This window comes from Falco cherrug, chromosome 3 (genome assembly GCF_023634085.1).
Source record: "Falco cherrug isolate bFalChe1 chromosome 3, bFalChe1.pri, whole genome shotgun sequence".
Taxonomy (NCBI): domain Eukaryota; kingdom Metazoa; phylum Chordata; class Aves; order Falconiformes; family Falconidae; genus Falco; species Falco cherrug.
This window is the reverse complement of record NC_073699.1, coordinates 66278591-66305522: the sequence shown is the minus strand read 5'-3', so window position 1 is coordinate 66305522 and position 26932 is coordinate 66278591. Positions and strand designations below refer to the sequence as shown.

The 26932-nt window shown below is 35.6% G+C and overlaps 1 protein-coding gene across 3 annotated transcripts in view; it reads left to right on the top strand.

The window, feature by feature from the left end:
• The window catches only part of TMX3 (thioredoxin related transmembrane protein 3), a 29583-nt gene extending 4523 nt beyond the window's left edge, over nucleotides 1-25060 (top strand). The window contains exons 2-15 of one of the 3 annotated variants that reach the window (XM_027798341.2): nucleotides 271-310; nucleotides 1238-1361; nucleotides 4467-4512; nucleotides 5283-5363; nucleotides 6769-6868; nucleotides 7118-7195; nucleotides 9381-9447; nucleotides 11825-11923; nucleotides 13943-14000; nucleotides 14861-14914; nucleotides 15223-15279; nucleotides 18590-18719; nucleotides 20934-21002; nucleotides 22115-25060. In XM_027798341.2, coding sequence (XP_027654142.1) covers nucleotides 1304-1361; nucleotides 4467-4512; nucleotides 5283-5363; nucleotides 6769-6868; nucleotides 7118-7195; nucleotides 9381-9447; nucleotides 11825-11923; nucleotides 13943-14000; nucleotides 14861-14914; nucleotides 15223-15279; nucleotides 18590-18719; nucleotides 20934-21002; nucleotides 22115-22381 — 1164 coding nt within the window. In that variant the 5' untranslated portion in view covers nucleotides 271-310; nucleotides 1238-1303 and the 3' untranslated portion in view covers nucleotides 22382-25060. Of the gene's footprint in view, nucleotides 1-270; nucleotides 311-1237; nucleotides 1362-4466; nucleotides 4513-5282; nucleotides 5364-6768; nucleotides 6869-7117; nucleotides 7196-9380; nucleotides 9456-11824; nucleotides 11924-13942; nucleotides 14001-14860; nucleotides 14915-15222; nucleotides 15280-18589; nucleotides 18720-20842; nucleotides 21003-22114 lie in introns of those variants that run through there. The other 2 variants (XM_055705029.1, XM_055705030.1) reach the window with 2 other exon arrangements.
• The last annotated feature ends 1872 nt before the right edge of the window (nucleotides 25061-26932 follow it).

The window sequence follows — 26932 nt, the reverse complement described above, 5'->3', positions numbered from 1 at the left end:
TTGTGTTGTTTGTTTTGGTTTTTTTTCTTGTCTTGGCAAATAGTTAGAGAAACCTAATGAATGCAACTGTGTAGGTAGTATCACATGCAGGGACAATCTTAATACTGAAAAATAACTATTTCCTCCTTATTCCCGTCCAAAAAGAAAGAAACAAAAGAGAAATCTTGTATCTGTAGTTTTATACCAACTTAATTGTAGGCTTTGTCTGTTTCACACACACTTATTTATTTTCTGATATATCATATATTGATTTAATTTTTCCCTTCCTAGGTTTAAAGAAAACCGTAAAGATGATATTTGGCTCGTGGATGTGAGTATATGAGAAAAATTGGAAACCTCTTAGTAGAAATCAAAACAAACTGTATAATGCTGTACTCTGTAGTAAGGTTGCTTCTTTGTTTGGAAGATCATTTGTACATGGTGCAGAAAAAATTACATAATGGTAATTCTTCTGACAGGATGGATAAGCAATCTGTCTATTGTTCAGGATGAACCAGGATTTAGACGGAGTACTGCATGCTGACAGCCTTCGTTCTATATTTTATAGTCCTTAAAAAAGAAAAGCAGATTACCTGTCACTTACAGTCAGGAGGTGATAACCTCTGTTCAGAAATTTTATAGTTCTGTTCTCTAGTTGTACCAATTAATTTGTGTTCTAATATTTAGCACTCTCAAGCGTGAGAGGCTGCTTTTACTTCAAATACGATAGAAAAGTAAAAAAAGCCTCTCACACTTGAGGCAGTGGTCCTTATTTCAGAGGCAAAGAGTTATTAGATTGAGCTTGTTTGGGAATGAGATGAAATTTTTTTCTAGCTAACCTAAATATGAACTGTAATTATCAAATTGTGTAGTTCAGGTTTGTAGGTTTTGAGTCATGAAAACTATATGTGCTGATTCAGAATTGATCGGTAATGTATAGGAAAACAAAATCCAGCTTTGTTAAGTAGTGATCTGATCTTGTTATACCAAAACATTGATATCTTCGATAATAATTTCACTGAGGTGTTGCAGCAAGACGTAGGCAGAAAGATGAAATGAAGTCTTTCAGCTCTGACTGACCCTGAGAAAATGGGATCAATTTTACAGTGTGCTTGTGTAAAAATAGTTGCTGGAAAATAAGGCTTGCTATTTATTTGGGACTTAATCGTAGAATCAACTTCTCTTATTATTTCTCTTCATTAACTTCTCTCTCTCCTCCCTTTATTTATTTATTAAATCAAATGTATTTGCTTCTCAGTTTTATGCACCTTGGTGTGGCCACTGCAAGAAACTGGAGCCTGTGTGGAATGAAGTGGGTATAGAAATGAAAAACATGGGCTCTCCAGTAAAAGTTGGGAAGATGGATGCAACTTCCTTTTCTAGTAAGTATGATTTGGTTAGGGGTAATTTCATGACATACACTGTTTTGAAACTGTTCTTCATTTCTTAAAGTCATTCTTCTGTATCATAGCAAATGTATGCAAACAGTCATTGCAGAACAATTTCCTGATCTTTTCATTTCTAAAAGTGACAACATGCTGTAGTATGTGGGTTTTATCACGCTTGTTTCTGCTTGTGTAGGGAATTCTTCCTGACAAATGGAAGGTAAAAGATTTTTTCAAAGATCTGCTATTGATACGCTTCTCGGAGTACCATTATACAAGCATCTTTGTGGTGTGTGTCTCTTGACAATATCTGATTTTAGTGTTTGTATTGCTGTTGGAGTGTCCTTGAGCTCTTGCTGTTACTCTCTTCAGTTATCAGTCCTTAAGATGTTAGACCAAAAGCCTGCTGAAATCGCTGAAGTCGTTACATCAGTGTTGAGCCAATTTCTCCCCATGTTTCTCTGTAAATGTCTTGAATCAATTTCAGATATCTTAATGCTTGCTTTTTTGATGATGCCTTACATATGTGCTGACCTTTTCAGAGAAAACCCAAAACCTTAGGTATTCAGAGAAGTGGTTTGGGTAGACATGAGAGAATTGTTGCATGCTTCGCAGTATTTTCTTAGTTTTAGGGTACTTGTTTATTGTCATTTCACTTATGTCTACATTGAACATAGGGAGCAGTGGGACCAAGTGAGACCTGTATGTAATAAAGCTCAGTTAATAATGTAATGTTTTTAATTAATACCCATTAATCCTGATCATTCAGGATTGTCACATTTACATAAAATATTATGCAGAATGCTTTTTTTCAAAGATACTCCAGTTTTTCGGTGCTTACATGTAGCAGAGTTTGGCCTTTTGACATCAAAATGATTTTTATCTCAAACACTAATTTATTGTATGTAACTGTTTCGTAAAGCCATGTAAATCTGACCTCATGTTTCATCTTAAAGATACCTATTTGCTAAAGAAGCTAAAGAAAAATAAGTCTGGGGAAGAATTTAACTTCAAAAGTGGGAATAGATCTGGTGGATCTCTAATATTCCAGTCGTGTATAAAATTTTAAATCATACACATTGTATAAACTTTTACTCTGAAATATTTGCATCTGTCATCCTGATACCACATTTTGTATTTGATACCTGAACAGAATTGAAACATTTGTTTTGTTCTAGAATTTGGTTTTACATGTTTAAAAATTACTAAAAACTGCAAGGGTCTCTTTGTGCCCTTGAAATGTTTTTCTTCTCAGATTTGTTACCAGTTTTATGAAGAATAGAGTCCAATAAATCTTTTGAAATAGTTTCATGCTTTTATTTTGAAAGTGGAAATTTTACAACATCTGGATATGAAAAGCTCAGCCAACTCTACTTAATGTCTTCTCAGTAATTCAGTCTTGAGAACATCAGAAGGAAATGCAGCTGGGCATACACATGTAACTAAGAAGGAACTTCAGTGGTTGGCTCTGCATAGTTTGTGTTCCTAATAAGAATATGAAATAGCGTGAAAAATCTGAACTCTGGGTAGCTTGTCATCAGAGAATTGACATCCTAGATGAACATATAAAGCATCCAATACCTGTTGCCTCTGGTAGCTGTTAGGGATGAGGATACAGCAGTTATATCAACCTGGCATGTTATCAGTTGAATTTTCACGGGACTTAGCCTCAGAAGTTCACTGAATGTGCTCAAAAGTAGAAACACGTCACACTGGAGGCTACCATAATTGCTGCTGTTTGCCTATACTGCGTTCTTCATATCAAGAAGTGAAGGTGATGGTAGAAATTAGTCGCTTCCGTGATGTTGAGTGGATTTTAATAATCTCCGTGGCTAGGCTGTTTAAAAAAATATATTAAAAAATGTCTTTTTTGGGGTTCTCCTGACTGCTGAAGAGCTATGCAAGGAGAAATTAGCTGCCTGTCAACAGCTCTTGTGATTGAATGTTCTAATACACATTTTAATGCATTCTAGTTCTGTGTAGTATAACTGTGAGAGAAAAGGATCAGAATTAAATTGATTCTGTACACATATTTCTTAGATCAGCCTCCTTTGACTAAGATATTGGTAGGTGAGCCACTAGTTTTATTTAGTTCTGTATGGTTAAGGTTTTGCTCCAGGCAAGCAACCTTAGGGTCATGATTTCTAAACTGTTACTCAGAGCGCTGCACACAAATCCTCCCATGCCTGCTGCTTTTGCATGTGGTTGGTAGCTTCAGAATGTTAATGTTAAAAGTATTGAATCTTGGTGATTTTTGTGTGCAGGGGTTGTTTTTCAGTAGGGAATTGCACAAACATTGTCAGAATTTTAGACTTATTTTAGCTTTTTTTGAAGACTACTTAGTTTAACTTTTGGGAGACACTGAACTGACTGGCAAGTGTAGTTTAAGGTGGCAGTTGCTATGTTGACAGCTGGAAAGGTGGTTGCAAATTGTACTTCTCTAATTAATGGGAGCAAGATACAAGGTTTTAAACAAATGTGAGGTGGAGGAAAAAGTTCTGCAGTTGTCTTACTTTTTACCACTTCAGTAAGCAGCAGGTAACTGATAGCTTAGAAAGTGTCTGTTTCTGGTGAAGTTGATGTCTGTTGATATTTACCTCTGCAGAATATGTTTTAAAAACTTGACTTTTTTGTAACTACTACAGTATTTTACTGCACTTTTTTTGTTACCCATTACTGTAGCCCATGGGTAGTTATTTTTATTTTATATTTCTTATAAGAATTAGTATTTACAATTCTACATCCGTGATACTTAATTCTTGCCTCTGATGCTTTCAGCCAATTGTTTGTACATATTAAAGGCATACTACCTGGTGAAAACTGACCAAGCATGTCTATTTAGAGGATTCTCCTGCCATTTGACTTGTGACATATGATTTGAGAGCCAGTGCTGGGACCCTGCAGTACCTCTGAAAGAGGTCCAAAATTTAATGATACTGCTTCATAACAGCAGCTTCTTGAAAGCAAGTTAAAATTCATACTGAACTAAATTGTAAGTTTTCTCACTTATTTATGTGGCTTGCATAGTAAACTGTGTTTAAAGATTAAGGTAGGAGAGCAAGAAAGTCTTAGTTCACTTTGACCTTAACATGTTTCTTTCAGGTATTGCATCTGAATTTGGAGTGCGAGGCTATCCAACGATTAAGCTGTAAGTTAATGCTTCCCATTGGGTTTCTAACAGTTACCTATCCTACCACTTAGTGTTAATCTTTAAGGATGAAAACTTTGATGGCATAGAGATGCTTTGAAAACTGGGTTTATGTTTACTTTTTTCCTGTGAGTTTCCTAAACCTATAAGGATTCAAAGAAAGTCTGTTAGAATTAGGAAAGCTTACTTGAATATTCTTACAAAGTGAGTGTGCTACATCCTCTATCGGCAGAGTACAGTAAACTGACCAACACTTCATGGAAGTGAATATTAATTAATTATTATTAACTTATTAAATTAATTAATATTAACTTAATAGGTAAATTCAGATGGTTTTGCAGGTCATTTGATACTTTTCCATTATAAAAAAGCAGTAAAGAACTTTATATGTTTGTCTTTTATGACTAAGCCGTAAGCAGTATAAATACCGAATGTTTGGGGTTTGGGTTGGGTGTGGAGGGTTCTTTGTGTGGTCATAAGCAAATGTTCCAAATGATCTGTGTGTTTAAGAAAGTAAATGATTGCTGTGCACTAGAAAAAAAAATAATCACAAAAGAATGTTAATTCTTATTACTCCATAATTGAATTGTATTGTATTATTGAGTTTTATATTTTGCTGACCACTTCTTTTACTTGATTATTTGAAAAATTACCTGGCTTACTGCTTGCTAAAAAGTGACTAATAAACACATGAGGATTAATTCTACATGTGCAGATGTAGTTTAATTGATTTCAATTCCGTTCTTCTTCTGTCTTTCTTATTTATCTAGCTTAAAAGGTGACTTGGCATACAACTATAGAGGACCTAGAACCAAAGATGATATAATTGAATTTGCTAATAGAGTGGCAGGGTAAGTATACTCTTCTGTGAGACTGGTTTTGGTGACTTAAAACTTCTGTAGGATTTTTGGGATGGGCCAAAAATTGAATTATTTAAAAAAGAACAAGACATTGACATGAAGTTAAAACCTATGATACATGCGGTTGTATGTGAGACTGGTGGGGAGTGGCATGGAGAAGATAAGTAGGGACTGGATAGTCACAATGCCTTCTTTACAGTGCAAGAACCAAGGTCTTTTCAAAGTATCAGAACGTATAAACAATGAAACTCATGGAAACTGGAATCAAGAATACTGACCTAAATACTGGTTGATAGACATCAGTACTAGGGCAGAATCTGTGTAATACTCAAAAGTTATCTTAGAAATCGGTTTAATATGTGCTTAGACATCTGAAAAGTAGCAGCATTTGGCAACATAAGGAAATTACTGTTACAGAATTATTCATAACAATTTCTGCTGGCTTTTTCTCCCTTCCCTACAGTGGCCTGTGGCCTCAAAATGTTATAGACTGTAATCTTTGGGGAGAAAAAAGAATCGCATTTCTTTCCTTCGTTCTTAAATATCATTAAGAAGCATTCATATAGGTATATAATATTAATTACTGTTCAGACTTCTGTAGTTTAGAAATATCAGTGATCTCAATTTGCCAGAATTTTGTAAGTTTATTTATTTCTAAGACCACATTTTCTAACTGCTGTGCTTACATTCAGAATTTTATCTCTCAAATGATTGAGACCTTATTGTAGCTGGGAAGACCATGTTGTGGCCTTTCATTATATAAAAAGAGCTTATAAGAAAGGTAGAGAGAGACTTTTTATCAGAGCTTGAACTGACAAGATAAGGAGTAATGGTTTTAAACTGAAAGAGGATATATATAGATTAGCTATTAGGAAGACATTCTTTACTGTGAGGGTGGTGAGGCACTGGAACAGGTTGCTCGGAGAAGCTGCGGATGCCCCATTCCTGGAAGTGTTCAAGGCCCGGTTGGATGGGACTTTCAGTAACTTGGTCTAGTGGATGGTGGTTGCCCATGACAGGGGTAGGGGTGGTTGGTTGGGCTAGATGATCTTCAAGGTCCCTTCCCACCCAAACCATTCTATGATTCTGTAGCCAGTAAATGGCATGTGTATTTACATCACGGCAGCAGCATTTTGTACTAAGATGTTAATTTCAAATTTAAGGGTGCTATTTGAGGAATATAACAAGTTTATGTGGGGGGGATTTTTAGTTTTTTTGCTTTTAGTTGAAACAAATAATAATTTGAAAAATTAAATGAATTTGCATTGGGGAACTTGTTAAAAGAAAACCACAAAAAAACAGTATGGCATTTTCTTGGAGATTTTTATTTGTTTGTGTTTTGCAGCTTGCAGCAACTGAGATTTTTCTTTCTCCTTTTTTTTTTTCTTCCTGCCAGACCTCTTATCAGGCCACTTCCTAGCCAGCATATGTTCGAGCATGTACAAAAGAGACATCGTGTACTCTTTGTGTATGTTGGTGGTGAATCTCCTTTAAAGGTGTGAAGCTTGGTTGAATAAAGGTGCTTCTTCGGGCTATTCACAGATGTAGTTTAAAATATTTTCTAAGAGAATTAAGTGCTTCCTTGTAATAAAATATCTTTTTTACGTTTACTGAACTGTATTTACAATCTTGCATCATAACCATATTTTTTAATTACTGTTTGAAGATAAGGTATGACACAAGACTTTTGTTTGAAGCATACTAAAAGTTCAGAAATTAAAAAAACATTGTTTGTATTTTTGCAGGAAAAATACATTGAAGTTGCTTCAGAACTAATAGTTTATACGTACTTTTTTTCTGCCTCAGAAGATGTGCTGCCTGAGGTAAGCTGTTCCAGTTTCTACTATTTTCACAGAAATGGTATAGTTCTCATATATGTAACTTTGCTGTTTTGATGACACAGAGATGGCTTCTTAGAATGTATTTGTCTTTGATAAATTTCAGACTAATTACTGGTTGAGTCTATTTGGGGAAAGAATATAAAACAGGTTTCAGTCTGTTGTTGCTTTGTGTTGGCCAAGTTACTTGTTCAGTCATATTAATAAAATTAAACAAGTTAAGCAGAACTCAACGTGGACTGTACAACCTGCTCAGGAAGGTAGGTACTTTGGATTTTAGCTAATGCAAAGCTCTTGTTGCTCCTGACAGCCATTTCACCAACCACGTTTATAACTAGTCTGGGGGTCTGTGGTATGGAGTACCACTGATACCCTAATAATCAGAGAAGTAAGTGAAAAGATAAGTTATTTTCACCTTGTGCAATACAGCTAATCAAAACATTATTCTACCCAGGGATCAACCAGTCCAGTCTACTGGCTGCAGAATTCTCATATGGTTTTTTGGAGGATTCTGTAGCAAGGAAGTTATTCATAATTAGTCACAAGGGTGGCAAAAATTGCTGCCACTGTTGTTAGTCTAACCGTTGTTGCTTACACGTTGGAGCAAAATCAAGAGGCTTTTTTATTTGTTGTTATCTCATGAAGCCTACTCCATGCCTGATTATGCATGACTTTGAAATTAGTTTAGGATTAACAGGGTGAGAACTAGCATAATTTAGTTTTTTAGGCACCTGCGTTTTCCAAGATTGTAAGTAGAACTGACCTCATTATAAATAGTGTATTGTTAGATTTCTGGAAGCCTTGTATCAAAGGCTACCTCAATCTTAATATTGCTCTTTGCACTTCAGCCCCAGATGAGCAAGAAAAGTACTGGTCACTCGTGCAGTGGAAAGAGTGTAAAAAGCTGGAACTCTTTGAGATTGTGTGATCAGTGATGTAAGCCATGAGCTGTTTTTCCTACTAAATGTAATTTCCCACAAATGTCATTTAAACTTGAAGTAGTAACGGTATGCAATATTCTACAGAGAGAAGCAAAAATGTTACGGTCACTGGTTGTAAGTTGTAGTGAGATTTTGCATGACAGTATTCACTGTTAGGCTTAGTTTTGTCACCTTAGGTAATGTTTTTCCAAGCTTCAGACATTTTTTGCAAGCTGTAAGTTGCAAATAGATTGAATTGCCCTTTAAAGATGCTAAACTGTTCTGGGCAAACAAGAGAATAAAGCATCATCTAGAATTGCCACCTTTTTGCTCATTCATATAAGCTGTTACATTATAAACCTACTGCTTTTATGTTTTATTTCCAAGAAAAGATAATGCAGAATAATTGCAGAAGGCACGCAATTTGGAAAAGCACTCACGATACTTTTGTTGTTTCCCAAACATCAGTAAATTAGACAATTCAGCCAACATCACCATCAAAACTAAGCTCATGAGACAGTCCTTTATTAACCACAAGTGCTGTGAGAATTTTAACTTAGAATGGTAGCAAGCAGTGAGAAGTAGATGCAGTATTGCTTCTGTGGCAGTTTACTGAAGACATGAACTGAGTAAGATTCTTTTAGGTTCCAAGGGAAAGATTTCTACAGCCTGTAATTTTTTTTTTAGTAAGTTGCTGACCATCCTAAATATAATGTAATGGTATACAGGTGGTAATGCAGGCATTCATTGTTCTGTTTGCCTAAATTAGGGCCTTTATATTCCTGTCAGCCTGAACTACAGGAATTAGCCCAGATTTAGTAGAGCGTTTTACATGGTAGCGATGTTACTATTTTACTTTACAATATTGACTGTCCATTTAATAGAATTAATGGTATGGCAGGTATACTGACAACAGCACAAATTGGGAACAGCATGATTGATAAAACTCAAGTTGTGATCTATCTGAAGTTCACATCCAACCAATAAAATATTCTTCATGCTACTTCAGATACTAGTAAAAATCCTGCTTCATTTATACTTTGTGAGACCTACCTCTCGAAAATGTTTGTTGTGTTAATTTATCACCTTCTGCATATTAGAAAGCTATTTTAGTAAATGTAGACAGAAAACATTTAAATCCATGTTGAGATTTTCCCCATGGACTACACTTCCACATTTTAAGATTTTGTTTGCTTGCTTGTTTAAAAATCATCATCTTCCATGGATTAATTGAAAAACACCTCTTTTAGTACGTGACGCTGCCTGAATTGCCTGCTGTTTTGGTCTTCAAAGATGGAACTTACTTTGTTTATGATGGTAAGTAAAAGTGGACATTACCTTAAGACAAGATATTTAAAGTACCTATGGAGAAAACTGGAACAATTGTGATTTTTTTTTTTTTTTGGAAGGTTGTCTTGGTGTGCCGGGAAATTCCCCAATTTTATGATAAATAACAGCTTCTTCATGAAGGACAAGAGAAAAAACTAATTAGTTTTTATGAACAAAGTGCATTTGGTTTTAGCAATACTGAAGTAGGAGTGATGATATTTGCTTTGTGTTCTCAGTAAGATGTAGCTTCTATTATTATATTTTTTGCTGGCATTAATGGACATAAAAAAGTTATCCCTTCACTCACTGTCCAAATTCATCATATACAAAATAAAAACTGTTACTGAAGAGTCACACACAAGATGAATTTGCAGTTCCAAACAGTTAATCAGATTTTCTCTGAAGGCCTCTTCCTGACAGTCACATCTCTGTCTCTTAAAGTTAACTTGATTTTTTTCAAATGTGTACTCTGCTCAGAGATTATGTAAAAGAGTCCAGTTTGAGCTTTTTATGCCTTGGCAATACAGGCTGTATGCTTTGTTAATGCAGCAAGCCTTTCTTCGATAGCTGTGAAGGAAGAGGAAACTGATTCGGCCTTTGTTCTTTGTTTAAATTTGGAGGCCCTTGACTGATACCTTTGAGCATATGTGACGTTCACATTTGTGTTACTTGGATATTGGTAGTGGGAAAGGATCAGATGGCATAACCTCTCCCTATATAACTGATGGAGCATACTATGCATACATAGGGCGGTTGACCGTTAGGTCTGTTTTTCCTTGCTGAAACTGTCACTCACAAGAAGTAGTTAAGGAGACATGGACTGTTGTCACTGTAGCAGTTAATACGTAGGTTTAGGCTGCATAAACTACTTTAAGTGGCTCGTCCAGCATGTAAACTAGTAGTGCTTCCTAACATCATTAACAGCAGTATACCAGCCATTTATATAAAAAGTGTATAGCCGTATTTGTGGATATCCATGTATAAGTGCCAGGTTATTCTCAGACTATACTGTAAAGCCCATGCATTACAGTCTGTTAGGTGCACATACACACATGTACTTACATTGCATATCATGGTTTGGCTTATAGATACACTGCACTGCTTATTTACGAAAACATCTAATCTTGATAAGGTTGTTTTAAATATAAGTTTTTAAGTTGAAAACATCACTCAGATGATTATTCTGCTGTTTTAATTTCTGAGGATCAGTAGTACCACAGCAAAATATTCCAGATGGGCCATCAAGGATATTCTTCATGATTTCATAGAAAGGCTGCAGTTGTGTTAGTTGTGTTCTTCTTCAATCTGTTGCCTTACTAATCATCCTACAGATAAAAATTCACTCTACAGACTCCTTGATTAGCCTTTTTTTTTTTTTTCTTTCTCTTTAAAACCAGGCCTGGAGAAGGCAAGCTTGTCAAAGAGAAACACTTCTGAATTACGTTTTCCTGTGTGGCTGCTTGCTTTTCCCAAATCTTTCAAAACAAGCACAAGGCTCATAATAATCCAGGCTTCTGACTTCCTTTGTAAAAATTTTACTCTTCTGTAATGTACTGGAAACAATCAAACAAGTTAGGAAGATGCAATATAAAAGACTGGATAAGGTTGTATGGGCAGCTGTTATGATTGGGCAGAAATTTGAATAACTCACTGTAAGAAAAACTTGGCAAAATCCATTTCAATGCTCTGGCCTTGCCTAGTGTTTTTGTTTGGGTTTTTGTCTTCCTCATAGCAGAGGGAATGGGATGCAGATCTATGGGAAGCTTTATGCTTAGAATTGCTTGCTGCAATCTTATGACAGTTTTTAACCTGAAGTTATTGCTAACTTACTCAATACAATAAGATTTAACACAAATTTATTTAATGTGCATTATATGTGTGTATGTATATGCATCATGTATGTTTATGTTTTCCTGTTTTACTTGTGATTAAGATCTAATTGTAATGGTGTTGATGGTGTGTGTTAGAATTTGATTCTTTATGGGTTATAACATCCAACATCTGAAACTAGCCCTCAGTATAACTGATTCTGAATCATACATAAAAATTTGTTCATTTACGTTCACAATGCTATTAATGCAAAATATAATTTTCCTTGTTTTCTTTCTATTTCATTAAGGCCTCTCACAAATACTGCTTTCTGTATTTTTCTATCTCTACTTTCGTTGAAACTTGACCCCCTCCATTTAAAAACAGGGATTGAAACTATTCCTTTGTGCACTCAGTCACATTTATCTTCCAGAATAGTATTGTTTACCCTTAATTTGGGAAAAATAATCATCAAAACATCTTTTCATGCTTTGCGTTTGACTCTATAGTACTGAAATAAATCTGATTGCCTACCTTTTTTTACTTTTTTTAATAGAGTATGAAGATGGTGATTTGTCATCCTGGATAAACAGAGAAAGATTTCAAGGTTATCTTAATGTAGATGGCTTTACGCTGTATGAACTTGGAGATACAGGTGAGATGCTCCTACCACTAAACTCTTTGGCATCCCTTGTACTTAACACTAAAGAAAAAAATAGTACTAAGAATGTGGGTTTTTTGACCTCAGAAATTAATTAAGAGTTGGTAGTGCCAATCTTTTTTTGATATTGGTGAGACCTGTTTTGTTGACCAGAGGCTTCATCCAAAGCCTATCTAGTCCTTTTCTCAATAAAAATTAGTGTATCTAATCCTGTAGTCCCACATCTAATCTTTTTGTAGTCCCAAAAGAGCAGCTTATGTTTTGCATAAATTATATATTAATTCTTGGAATATCTGCAGGGAATTTTATGATAGCATTTAGAAGTAACACATATCTAAACACATCCACATTTGATACATCTAATGGATTCAGATATCTTTAAATTAGATATGGTAAGGAAGTGGGGAGAAGGAGGTACCAAAGTGGACCTGTACGGGAATACTTTAGCTTTTTTCTCTAGTAAAATCTTTTGCAAGGCAGATGAAAACTTTGCAGCCAAATGACTTCTGGAATAGGCAGATGACTGGTGCTGCTCTTAAGGGTTACATACTTTGAAGTAGCAGAAGAAATACTTTAAGTGCAATTTTTTTCCAGGTCAGGACACCTTATAATCTGCATTCTGTTTCAAAAGAATTTATACTCAATGCAACTTTTAAGTTCTTTCAGGTTTTAAAGGTTAGGAAATATCTAGGTTCTCTAAGTGTTTGTGAAACTAATATTGTGAAACCTACATTTTAAAAGGTTATTTACAGACATGCTGTTAGAAATTGTTTAAATATAGCATATTTCTTCCTGTTAATTTTTTGTCTAATAATTCCTCAAATTACAAAAAAAAATAATCTATGACTTAATACAATGGAGAAACAATCATTTCTTTTAAGAGCTTTATGTATAAATACACAGTAAGTACCTGGAATTTATCTGCATCTTCTTTTCCAGTCTAAAAAGTCGTTGTCTCTTAGTATATTCACTAGGTAGTGTATTAGGGTATGAAAAGGGGTGGGGAAAGTGAGAACTGAAGTACAGAAGAAGTGGGACGGGAGGAAGCTATTGCTATTCCCTAAGAAAGCCTAGGTTTGAATGATTGTTCTTGCCCTAAAAATTCTTCAGTATTGCTTGGTTCTTAGAGGGGAGTGCTTTCTGTGGTGTGGTGATTGGTAGGCATTGAGCAATAGATTGGCTTGGTGGGGCAGGGTTTGAGTGGATCATGGCATCTAAAGAGACTTAACAAACTGTTCTTCCGCACTCTAGAGGCTTTAGTTAAGCCAGCTGACGACTTACACTTAAGATCTGCTTTCCGAACAGGATATACTTGATCTGGAGAACCTTTGGCCAGCTTTCTAAACATGTTTTGATCTGGTTCATCTTAGGAGGCTTTGGGGTTTTTCTTTCTTTTGATCAGAAAAACTTCCCAAAGTGAATCCTGAAAAAGATCAGCATATTCTGGTGTTTGGTCTTTAAGCTCCTCTGTCAGAGGTCTGTGAAATAAGTTTTGGGTTTGCTTGTTGGTTTTGGGTTTTCTCTGATGTAATGACATTTACTGGCAGAGTCTAGAGTTTCCATGTTTTTTGCCATAAGAGTATTACTGCAAATTTTCAATAGTGTGAAAAACAGTCATTAATGAATCCATACAATAGTGATTCAATCACTTACAAACTGATTTTAATTGCCATTATATAATGAATGTTTCCAAACCCTCAGGTATATGCAGATGTGCAGCTTGAGTAGGGAGTTAAGTTTTATCTGTGTTTTTCCCCATTTAAGTTCTTTATCTATAGATATTCTTTTCATAGACTGTTAGTGGTGTGGCATTAAGCCACGTATTTATTTTCGGTAGCATTAAGAGAACCACAATTTGGACAGCTGGAAGAGGATATTTGGCAGCAAGGTTGGTTTATACTTAAAACTAATTCTTGTCCCTGGAGAGTATCTAACCTTCTTAAGTTGGAGTATTTTCCGTCTGAGAATGTGTTTCTTTTTAAATGCTTTCAAGTATTTTATTCCTTATTGTAGGAAAACTTGTGGCTATTGCGGTCGTTGATGATAAAAACTCTTCACTGGAACATACCAGGTACAGAATTGAGCATTGGTGACACTATGGGAGAAATGTGCTGGCATGACGCAGAGAACTGGGGAAGTTTCTTAAATGTTAAGAAATGCTATGTTAAGTGAATGGTTTTAATGGTGGATGTTCTCCAGTTTCTGACTTCAGCCTACTGAATTTACTTAATTTGTGGCTCTGTTGAAGCACATGTGAGTTCAGTGAGATGATGGGAGTTCCTGTATCAATCACTCTCTGCCCTTCGTTAATGAGATCACGGGAGCAAACAGTGATGACATAGCTCTTTAAAGCTATGGTGTCATCTTTTAAATATAGATGAAAGTAATTGAGTTCAGATTATTTTTGAGATGAACTTAGTAAGTTTAAGCAAATGGCTGTCCTTCAGCTCAGTTGCTTTAAAAATGAGTTTAGTGGTGCTTATATATTAGTTGTCTGTGGGACTTCCATTAAGGAGGGGTGTTTTCAGTTGAGTTGGTGTTTGCTGAAGAGACTGAGATGAACAAGACCTTCCTTGTCCCTTTCTGATTGCATGCATAATTAGACTAAGAAAATACTGTTCAAGTACTGTGTATGCTGTTCTCCCAGACTACTTTGGATTTTCTTCAGAGTCACAGTCCTGCATCTTCAGAAGGCAATAGATGGAGCAAAGCAGTCTGACTGTTTTATCACATTGAGACTGTGGTAGATAGTCTTTCAACCCATAGGAACCAATCAAGATGAGCAAGGTGGTTTTTGTTAATGGCACAGGGAATACTTATTACTGATGAGTTACTACTTGTTGCTTACTGGGGGAATCTTAAGTTTATTGTTTGTATTTTGACAAGGTGTATCCTGGATTATCAGTGTCACTTTTTCCCCCCCCCCTCTAGACTGAAATCTATTATTCAGGAAGTTGCTAGAGATTATCGGGATAACTTTCACAGGTGGGTACACATGGTACTACAATATCTTAAATGAACTTCTGCTTTAGCCTTTCTAAGACATCAGTCATTTTTTTTCTCCATGAAATGTGTTGTAGTGCCTGCTTTTGTATTCATATTTACTAAGACCATTCCCTTAACTGAGTGTGTTTTGGGATGCTGACTGTCTTGTAGATTGTCAGTTTTTGAATTATATTACTGAATGTGTGCTCTCATCTTCAGCTGTCGGAAAAATATTTAAGGAAGAACTTTTGCTGAAACCTACTATTCTGCTTTCTTTTTCATCCTGTGTTTCACTGCTGCTCTTACAGGGATTTCCAGTTTGGCCACATGGATGGAAATGATTACATTAATAGTTTACTAATGGAGTAAGTAAATTCTTATTTGAATGTTCTTTCTTCTCTTGTACTTGTTGCTAAGTATATTTAATTGAAAACAAACTTACGAAGAATTATCACCTTTCATGAGTTAAAAAAAAATTCAGCGTGTAGTATAGTATTGGTTGGTTGTTAAATTAGACTGCATAAATATTAAATGTTTGGTTTACTGGTAATGCTGATTGACAAAGTATATTTCAGGTCTATTTTGTTAAATTAATTAGTCTACTAGAACTGTGTTGTTTTGGGGGATTTTTTTTCCTTTATTAAAATTACAGGGCACTAGACAAAAGTTATGTCAGTTTGTAACAGGAAATATAAATAATGGTTATGCCTTATCTGTGGTTTTAATTTCTGAAGTGGCACATTTCATTCCTGATACATTTTTAAGACATGCATAGAAATACGCTTCTTCAGAGAAGAACCACAAAATGTAATTAATCATGGAAGATGTCTGCACTTGATACGTACATGGTACATTTTGAAATATATAAGTAGTTTAACAAGACTCCTGACATTTGCCCTTGTCTAAAAATGCATGATTATTTAAGTTGCTTGGCCTTTACAGTTGACTACTTGTTCTCCTCTGGCCTTTTGAGTGAAAGAAGGGAAAAAGCTACGGTCAATATGCCAGCTCATACCTTTCTTGGGCATCAAAGCATGTGTTTGTGCCCCTAAAGGTTCTAGGAGCTTCACAGGGACTCAGGAGGCACTAGGTCTGTATTTCTGTGGAATGTCTGTGATTAACACCTGAATACAGTTAATTTAAAAACAGCTGTGTCTCAATTGAAATTAAGTGATGTGACTAATCTGGTGCTTTATAGTTGCCAAAACTGAGACCTTCCTCAAATAATTGCTTCTCCTGTGCAGGCTTTTATGTCTGAGTACTGAGCTGTTTCAGCCTGTTTATCTGGCAGAAAAGTGCTTTTTTTGGCTAGGGGAGTGGAGGAGATACTTTGCAGATCCAACAAAACCCTGAAATGTCTTCCTGTGTATTTTGCCAAGTACCAGAACCAGTGCAAAGAAGCGGGGGAGGGATGTAAGGTCCCTGGGGGAAGAAAATGAAGGGGAGGACAGAACTGCCATTTGCAGCAGTAGTGATTTAGTGCAAGATCTGTTCAGCTGGATTGTTTAACTTAATCAGCAAAATGCCTTATTTTATAATTTGTAGTACATGTGAAATTGCTGTTAAAGTACTCATAGGCTTTTAATTATTTTGTAACTACAGTATATACATTTCCAGCGTAAGTGGAAAGCATCAAAAGAATGCAGAAAAATGTTCAGTGTTTTAAGTAGCTGCTCTTCATTTGGCTGCTTGAGTAATTAGAGTAAAACCGTATTGCAAGTGGTCCAGTTTTCCACTAGATGGCAGCAAGTGGAAATAGAATAAGCCTCCTGAATAGCAAGAAAGCTGTTGCAGAATATTGTTCTACTATGCTAGATGCACACAGGAACAAATTCTGTTTCTTCACAAAGGACAAAATATTGTATGATTCGTGGGGGTAGATGTAGTAGTCCCTGATAGAAGTACACTTATGAACTTGGCTGTAACTCCATTAGCAGACATCATAATTTCTTTCTTCACCAGTGAATCTCTGTATAGCGTGTAAAATTTGTGTGGAGTTTATCTTTCAGCTGTGCTGCAACCAACTCCAAGAACCTCAGTTACCAGACTGTTAAATGCAGTAGAAGCACTTTTTTCTTTTTCTTTTTCTTTTTTTTTTTTTTTTTTTGCGGGGTTGGGGGGGGGGGGGATGACACAGGGGGAACAGATATCCTCTACATCAGAGTAATAGAATTTATTCTGTTCTGGCTGGGATGGGATGAGGTGTTTTGACAGAGGTTGATAACTTTTTACCAGGCACTTGCAAAAACGCCTGACTTGGTTTGATTTCTTGCTATTTACATTTCTTGTTTGTTCCTAATAAATAGAGAATAAAAATGTCAAGGTAAAAATTGTATTTAGAGAATCTTATGTTGCAGGTTGTTACAGTAGACAGTTTTGTTGTTTAGCTGTGGGGTTTTTTTAAGTTCCTTTGAAAGCGTGATGTTATTTTGTTATCTCTGTAGTTGGTCTTACATTTTCTGAGGTGAGGTGCCACCATGCTTTCTACTTGACTACTGAGAATGTGGTTTGCACCTTAAGTCTCAAAGTAATTAGCTTTCTGAGAGTTTGGAAAATTTTCATGTGTCAGTATTAAACTTGTTCACCTGTAGGTTTGGAGTTGAATTTAAATTAAAAAAAAAAAAAAAAAAAAAGCCTAAATTGTGTTAAGAAAATTTGGAATAATTTCTATGACTTCAAAGAATAATGAGAATCTTGAGTAAATACTAAACAGTATTTTCATGAAATAATTGATTACGGATTGATAGCCACAGTTAAGGTTGAGATCATCATCAATATTACATGGATTACAATTGTACATGAGTTGAGGCACTATTAAACAAGAGTAAAAATGTGGAAAACCAAGGTTTGTATTGCTTCTGCTCTGGAGGAAGGCCACCTAGTATTTAAATTCATTATTGACAGAACTGTAGAAAATTGGCAAAGAGTACAAGAGATTTTTCACCTTACCTAATGTATTTTTTTAAATCTATCTTGTTGGACAATGCACTTGTGCAGTATTAAATTTTGCTAAACCTAATCTAATTTTGACTTTTGTGTTAGTTTGAATAGTAATTGAATACTGGTTTATCTCCAGAGATAATTTCTAATCTTTCTTTTTTTCTTTCTTTCTGATTCTGTGATATGAAACAGTGCTTGTGTAGGTTAATGTCAACTGTTGTGTAATAATTGTTTAAAAGCTCTGTAGCTCATCTGCCATATCTAAAAGAGACATAGAAAACCTTTGGTTGGTATGGCCTGTTCTTTTGACTTGACACAGGTAGAAATTGATTGATAGGCCTCATCAGCTGGACCATGGCTGTATGGGATTGAATTTTTGGATTATGTTTTTGCTGTTGTGCACTAAAACACTTAATGTATTCTGCTAATAGTATGTCATATACAAGGCTACTATCTGTAATCTTGTACTAGCTGGTAAGTCATAAGGTATCTGATTTGCAGTCAGTGTGGGTATGTAAAATGCAGTAAGCTTCAATAGCACCACTGGCACAGTTTTGAAGGAAAAAATATCAGTGAGAAACATACTTCTACCATTCAGGTGATTCTCTTCCCTCTAGAACTCACACGGTGTGAAGTTTAATGGATACCCTTTTGAATGATGTAGGAGTTACCTGAATTGCAATGTTTTACACCGTAGTTCTTTAAATGTATAAACGATCTCTTTTATGTTTTCAGTGACTTGACAATCCCTACTATTGTTGTATTGAATACGTCCAATCAGCAGTATTTTCTACCAGATAGGCACATTGAAAACACAGAAGACATGGTTCAGTTTATTAACAATATCTTGGATGGTACAGCTGAAGTAAGTCCTCATTGTGACTTGGAATATGTTGGTTGGTATTTATTTCCTTAGGTCCTGAAGTAGGGAAAAAATTGGTTACTGTTATTGTTATACCATGTGTTTTGTCTTGCTGTCCTGTCTGTCTTCCGGTCTTGGGTGCTGTCAGTGAATATGTGACTGAATCCTTGAGGTGTGCTGTTGCTTGCTGTTCTGACTGCAGAACCTCTTGTGGAAAGCAAGCTTTTTTTTGTTTATAGCATAATGTTAGCTGACTTCTCTTGATATTCCTTTTACTGCTCTCACTGGTAAATTGAGAGCTTTTATTCATCTCCTGGTTTGCTTTAAATGTATTTGTTTAAAATTTACTTTATAGTGAATACATAATTCAACTTAGCTTTTATTTTGGCAGAAAATTAATAAATCCAGTAGCTTGATGTATAATAGGTTCAAATTCAAAAACCATAGTATACTTGCTTTGCATATTACAGACAGACACAAGCTTACCCCTCTCTCTCTGCTCTAAAATTAAAAATGAGCTGGCCTTTGTTAAAACAGCAGAATTAATAAATCCATCTGGACTTGATGGCTTGGACATTTTTTTAGTGCTGGGAAAACACACTCAGATTCCTTTTTCCACTCAGTATACTGTTAAGCTGAACAAAAGGCTACGTTGTGTGAATTTGGAAAGAGATCATGGATCAGAGCTTTCATTTGCACTTAGAGGGCAAGAAGGCTTTGCCATGAAGGGGGTTAGTGCTAACAAATCATTTGACTGCTTTCTGGGAGAAGCCTATGTTGGTTTAAGCCCCAGTTCGCTGTATATTGGATGCTTACTGTGTTAGCCAAATCCTACCTTACGTTATACCAGCAGTTTTATGTCATTGGGTGGTATGCTGTAGATAGTTTGAGTCAGAAGAGGTACTTTGGATTATTTAATCTGACAAATCGATGTAGCAACGTAATATAGGTATATTTGCTGTTGCAAGGTGAGGGGTATTCTTGTAACTTATTTGGTGGGTCTTTATTCTTCATTTGTAATTTTTTTTAATGTTTTTTAATTGCGCTGAATTATGTTGTCAACATCTATTTCACTCTTTTAATACATCATCCTGGTTAAAACAACAAATGAAGTTGATTTCTCTGTTCTTTAAAGTTGAGGAGGTTTGTTTGTGATGCCTTGTTTTTTGCCATAGTGTCACTTAGAACTTTCTACATTCTGTTTGCAGTATTTCAGCTAGAATGATTAAAGAGCTGTCTAAGTTCACATCTCTATATGTATGTGAGAGTGCTAATACAAGACAGACAGCACAGGATGTACTTCATTTAAACTAAATGGTGTCTATAGTCATAAGATGGCATGTCTTTGGCTATATTCAGGCCCAAGAAATTGTGCAGCTGTTGAGGAATGACAGTCTTCAAAGCATGCCTGTAAAAAAGTAATAGGATGAAGACTTTCAGAAACACAGTGAAATTTCTGAGAAGCATAACATTTCCCCACACCCTCCACCCTTCCATGGGAAGTCTTGGATTATTCAGCTTGACTTTCTTGTAGTTTTCTGTAAGGTGATATAGGTAGCCTTCTGTGAGTCTATTTCATCTCTGTGGATTTTTTTGTAATTTGAGGGGGTTTGTTCAGGGTCAAGTGCGGATCAGTTGACTTCCAAAATGTAGTTTTGTTTCTCTGGCAACTTAAGACAAGTGAAAACTGGTCCTGTTAAACAGACAAATTGCCTTCAGATTCATGTAGCTATTTTGAAGACTGCTGAATTAAGTGCTAATGTAGGTATAGTCTGTTACTGCTTGACTGAAGTTTTATGAGGTTTTTTACTGTACCTCCATATCTTGTTGTTACTACTTAGATTTTTCTAGCTGCTTCTGTCATAGTCCATAAATAGATACCATCAGGTGCAGGGAAGTTTGGAAGATCTCTGCAACTTTATAGTTGCTACATCAGGACAGTTGGTAGTTTCTGTTGGTGTTCCTCTATGGTGAGAGAGTGGAAAGCCAGCCCACTGTTGAAGCATGCACTGATTTTTTAAAACGTTCTTCGTGAGACTGTTGAAATGTTTATCCATGCTTGAGAAGTTGGGAGTGTCTGGGCATCATGAGATGCAAGAATAATTACTTTTCATTTCCTTCTAAAGGGACTTAAGATTGCAAGGTCTGAAGAATGAACTTTTGGAATCATAACTGAAAGTGTCAGCAGTTTTGACATGGTTCCATTTGAAATTTCAGGCACAGGGTGGTGATGGACTTCTGCAACGAATCAAGAGAGTAGTCTATGATGCCAAGTCTACTGTAGTAGTAAGTTTTATTTTTCATAAGATTAGATGGTGCCCTTGTCAATAAAGTTGTAAATATTTTCAGAGAGTTTAGAAATATTTTTAGGTGTTTGTTTATAATGTATATATTGTGTATCTGTTACAGATATATATACTTTATATTCAAGCCAAATTAACTTCTTGATTAAAGTTTTTAATAATATTTTGTGTGTTAAATATTCCACATACATTCGTTTCTTCACTTTTCACTCCTTTTCTGTATTAGCCTGACATGTATTTTAAGAGATAGAATAGGAAAAATTCAAAACCTTCTCCTTGACCCTTCTGACATGCTTTCACTGAAATTGATAGCACTTCTATGTTCTGAGAGAAGTTACAATTTCAGTCTAATAAGGGGATTAAATACTATGCGAAGTGTAGTTTTAAAGCAGATATTTTAATCATCTTTCTTACAGGTTAATTATGCTTAACAGAATTTTGTTGGGAAGATGTACGCAAATCCGTTTCTTCACTTGTCCTACACAAGCAAAAAACCTGTGCTGTGAATTTAAATTGAAACATGTTTCTGTATGAGTGGCTTCCAAATTTCGGGAAGTGTGCAGCGTTTAGCAAACAGGTTTTGAAACCAAAAGTCCTTCCTCTTGTGCCATTAAACTACTCTTCAGTAGGAAGCTGTCTAATAACAGAATGTTTCTGCGGATCCCTTATTACTCAAACTAATTTTTGAGAATGAGGCACAAATTAGAGATGGACTGTCTCATTTGAACACTTTTAGAACAGTTGTTTCTCAAGCTTCAAACAATTAATAGGATATACAGTTGACATGCTAACACTAGCTGTCCCAATGCAACATTGTAATATTTGAAATTCTGAGTCTTTTTCTATAAACTTATAGTAGGAATTGTTAAAATGAGGATTCCTTCTTTCTGGGGGAGGGGTAGGGAACTTAAACGAAACAAAAAGAAAGAACATCCACCAAATCTAAACAACAACAAAACAACAAAAAAACCCAAAAAACAAACTGGCTGTCATTTTGGATGTTTTTGCATAAATAGACAGAGTAATAAGTACTAATGTGGTAATTTTTGTATATTCACTGAAAGTGTTTTTTACTTGAAATTTGTGTTTCAACAGTCTGTTTTCAAGAGTTCACCACTTCTGGGATGCTTTCTCTTTGGGTTGCCCCTGGGGGTCATCAGCATTATGTGTTACGGAATCTGCACAGCTGATACAGATGGAGGGATAGATGAAAATGAGGCAGCTAAAAAGGAAAACGGTGATCGGGAGCTCACGGATGAAGGCAGTGAGGAAGAACAAGAGGAGGAAAAGAACGGAAAATATACAGAACTTTCAGATGGAGAGCTTAAACAGAAAGACATAATGGAAAAGAAAAAAGACTAACTTGTTTAACAAATGAATTCTCTGGAATTTCTAAATAGACTTATTTATCGAAGGTAGTCATTTATTGATGATCTTCATGAAAGAGGACCTTTTTGTCTGCATTATGGTAGTTTTGACTTGCATGTATTCAAATTTTCTCAGAAATTGACATAAAAAAATATGGATGTTCTCTTAAATGTCTTGAATAGATCAACAAAGACAATTTAAACTGAAGAATTTTGCAGGTACAATTCTACACCATTTTTTTAAGGAGTTTTGAATCTTTCATTTCCAGAACAGTGGGATAAAGATGTTGTTACTTGACCTCAGTGTATGTGATGAACTACTACTAATATAGCCCAGCTAAACACTCATTCCTATAAAAAGGCTGAAACCTAAGAAAGATTAAGACACCTGTAAAGTCTTTCAGAGTTTGATAGCTAAAGACAACTTTCAAATCTTCCAAGAAGTTACATGTTCTACCTGTTGCGCATTAATTTGGGGAAAAAAAAAACCCCAAACTTTTCTGTTTTCTCAAGTTAAATGTAAATTGTTAGGAATTAGAGGACTGGTTTACCTTGTAATAATACAATTATTAGCAGTCAGGAATGTTTACTTCATATAGGATGTGGGAGTTATATGCTAAATTCTTTATTAGTGCTTTAGCAGCTAAAAATATTCCAAAAGTACATTATAAACTTTTTAGAATGTGATTGCCTGTTAAATTGTTTTGTACAAATGCTTACACAAACTTACAGTGCAAATGATCATTAAGTTTTCTGAATCCACAGTATAAGTTGATAAAGGAAGAAGTAAATATAAACACCCTCTGATAATTTTGCATAACTCTCCAATGACAAGGGTTTTTGAATGGTGTTACATGTTTAAGGTACTTTTGTTTGGGACTGTTACTTATGCTGGAGGAAGGAATTAATGGAGCGTAATATTACCTTACCATTCCTAGAGTTTGGTCAATATAATGCATTTTTGTTACCCGTTTAACCATAAGTCACTTTTAATACAGCCCTGTGACTGTGAGAAGGACTAATTTGTGTCCAGGGTTAAAATCTCCAGGGATAAGCTATAAAGAAGCTTTTGGCATCAATGTCAAGCAGAGTACCACAGAAACAAAACCTACGTGCTCTTCCTCTTAGTATTCATGCTGGGTTTTTTCTTTTTTTTTTTTTTTTTTCCCTTTTTTAAGGGTATATTACTGTATAATACAGATCATGATGTCCTTATTAGGCAGCTTGATCATGTAATAATTTACTATGCTATTGCACTAAATTAAGGAATTTTAAATAAAAAACATTGGTAAGCTTAAACAGAGAAGTTATGTGTCTCAGTAAACCTGATGATGATATAAATCAGAACCAGGGAAAATGTATTCTATCCTTTTACCTTGTAGGAAAGAAACTTGTTTCTTCCGTTTAAGTAGCTTGGTAACAGCAGGCTTCATGTTGCAGTTCTGAGTACAATAAGTAGTTCCCTGACCTGAAAAGCTTTTGTTATCAGACAATATAAACAATATTTGAGGAGTTCAGGCATCTTTTTCAGAAAAATTCCACATCCGATTTTGAGTCCAACCTTTTTTTTTTTGGGAGGACAGTCAAAAAAGTGAGTTTATAGAATACTGAATAGCAGGTGTCTGATACTTTTTTTTTCCCTTTTTGATTTCTCATTTTTCTTTCAATGAATTGTCTCTTCTAATTTTTGTCATTATAGCTAATTGCACATGTCTTGAGTTTTCTTGCTTTTTGATTATTTCTTTCAGAATCTTTGAGGTGTAGTTTTAGCATATATTTGAAGAGTGAGATGTTGCTTTAGAAAGTTTTTCATGTGGCGTGATGCTTTTCTTAAAAAAAAAAATAAAAATAATAAGCCTGTAAATTTTTTTGGACTTTAGCCCGACTCAGTGCTGATAGTCAAAACGTAGGACTATTAAGACAGTAATATGTTTTCTTGATTTGTCTCTTTTTTGTTAAGATTTCAAATACAGATCCATTACATATTTAATTTTAACTCAGGCTGGAAACTTAGAGCAACACAAGAACTGAAGTGGTCACTGGATCGCTGCTTTTCCTTCTATGGTGGGTAGTAAAGAAGAAAAAATAATTCTGAATTCTGCTGCGCTACTAAGAACTGTTTCAACTATGAGCTGTTATTTTTGTTTGTGTTCATAACCAGTAGTAACCAAATAACTTGCTGAGAAATCTTCTGAGATACGAACCTGAATATGATAAACGCGGTGAAAGAAACAGATCACACTGGGATCTGTTAAAACTGTAACGCTTATTGGCTAGAGTTAGGAGGAAAGCATGTGTCTCAGTGACTTCTGAAATATAATGTCAATCAGATGTGTACTGAGCTGTTGAAAATTAAACTTTAAACGTACTGCCATTTTCATCAAATCCTTCTCCCAGTTGTATCCAACAAGACAGACACATGGAGAAGAAAAGCATACAAAAAGCATAAAAGTTACAAACTGGGTGTCAGAAGTGATATGAATCTGAGGGGCTTGCTGTGGTCATGCAATGATGCTGTCTGAGGGGGGATCTGGCATTTTATTTTTTTTCTTCCACCTCTGAAGGTTTCTTGAAGCAACTTCACTGTAATAACTTTGAATTCACAAAATAATGCTGCTTTTTTTAAGTCAAGTGTAAGCCTTTTGTTTTTCTGTAATAAAAACATTTAAAAGAGCATGTTTCCTTTGCTTAATTTACACTGTTAAGCCTAGGTATTACACATTGTTTAGGAGGCCATTTTTCCTGGGATGATTGTTGTAAATGTAGTTTAGGCCTCAAGTAATGCAGTACAGAAATGCAGCTGGTACATTTAAAAAAAAAAAAATGGATTCATCCTGTCTGATGCCTTCTTATCAATATTTTGAAAATTCTCTCTAGCTGTAGGAGTTAGTGTTTCCTTGTCTTTGAGTGGTCTAGCAGTATAAAATGAATGCATTTCTGAAAAAGAAATTTTAAAATACCAATTAATTCCATTACTAGAGTTTCAGTAGCAAAGGGAACCTGAGGCAGACTGTTGTAGTATACATCTCCTCTGAAAGAACTTGAGTAGCCTTGACACTTGGACGCGTGCAATCTCTTACTGCTTCATTTATCTGGGCTGTTTTGACAGATACTGTCCACACTGTGGTGCTCACTGCTTAAAGGAATGAATGATTAGACTCCGGTAGATCTGATGTGTTGAAGGCAGCCCAGAAGTGCTTAGTATTCATGAAGTATTCAAGTGAAAGGTTTAGCTTGCTCGGTTTTGGCCCAGAACTAATTTAACCTGTTCCTGTTTTGTCAGCAGGTTTGAATAAGTGGTTGTACTTGCAGGAGTAGGAGGGTGGAGAGTTGCTCTGATGACAGCCAAATCTCAACTCGGTGAAAAGGGTGCAAAACCAGAATGTCCTCTTAAGCTGCTAAAATCTCATGAGACTACAGATGTTTCAGGTTGTATTACTGTGTCAGAGTGGTATGGGCTCTCAAATCTTCTCAGAGACCAAAGCAGCTTTTTCCTGTTTTGTTCTCATCACTGAGTACATTGCTAGCAGATTGAATCACATGAAGCTGCCACATGTTATATTGCTGTAACCAACAAAGACAATTTTGACAATATTGTGTTGAATGCTCTGTTGAACTCTTAACTTGCAAGGTTTTTGCAGTCTGCCTAGGCACCACATGCATTCCCAAAACAATTCTCTTTCTCTGATTTCTGAAATTTTAACTGTATTAAAGGATTACTGCTACTATCCTGTATATAGCCATAAAGCACTATTTAGCAGCTGGTGTGAACTCTCCTGTTGTTAGCAAACTCCTACTTACCCACCAAAGAGTACAGTAATGTTTGCAGTTGTTTAGCAAGGATAAATAGACTACAAGTATTTTATATAAAGCATTTTTGAATGGAGTATTGTGGCTTTTAACAATAAACCCTGAAAGATCTTGAAAGTCCTTTGAAGAGGTAAAAGGAAACCAGTAAGATGATTACTAATGAGAGGAATAGTATTGTTTTGTAGTTCAGTTTCCACATAAGTTTAGGTTACAGAAGAGAGAAAACTGCATTGGAGGAGAAAACATCACTTAATGAGTTTATATACTTGACCAACTTGTGTTGGTCAAGTGTTGAAAACAGTTGACCAATACCCTCAAAATTGTGTTGAAAAATTGTGTTGAAAAGAGTTTTGCTTTTCTAGTCTCTGCTTCTTTCACTTCACCTTCATTGTGTCACTTCTAGTACTCGGCAGCCCCTGTTGCAAGGTTGGTGTAGTCTTCAGCTGGGTTAATGACTGTCCTGACCAAAATGGTGGGTGGTTTTAGGCTGTCTTGAGTCAAGAGACTGAAACTTTGGTAAGCACCAAGGCTGACACATGAAGGAAATAAAAATGCATAGGCAGGAGAAATGGGAATGGGAGAAAGGAACAGAGCAGAGCCATGTATTCTCATATGTGTCATGTTTTCATATGGATGAGCTACGCCACATGCATGCATGGCTAGTGAGAGTTTAAGACCTTTGAAAAGAAATCTTGTGTTCTCCCGATTTGCTTTACAGAGAACCTTTGGCTGGGAA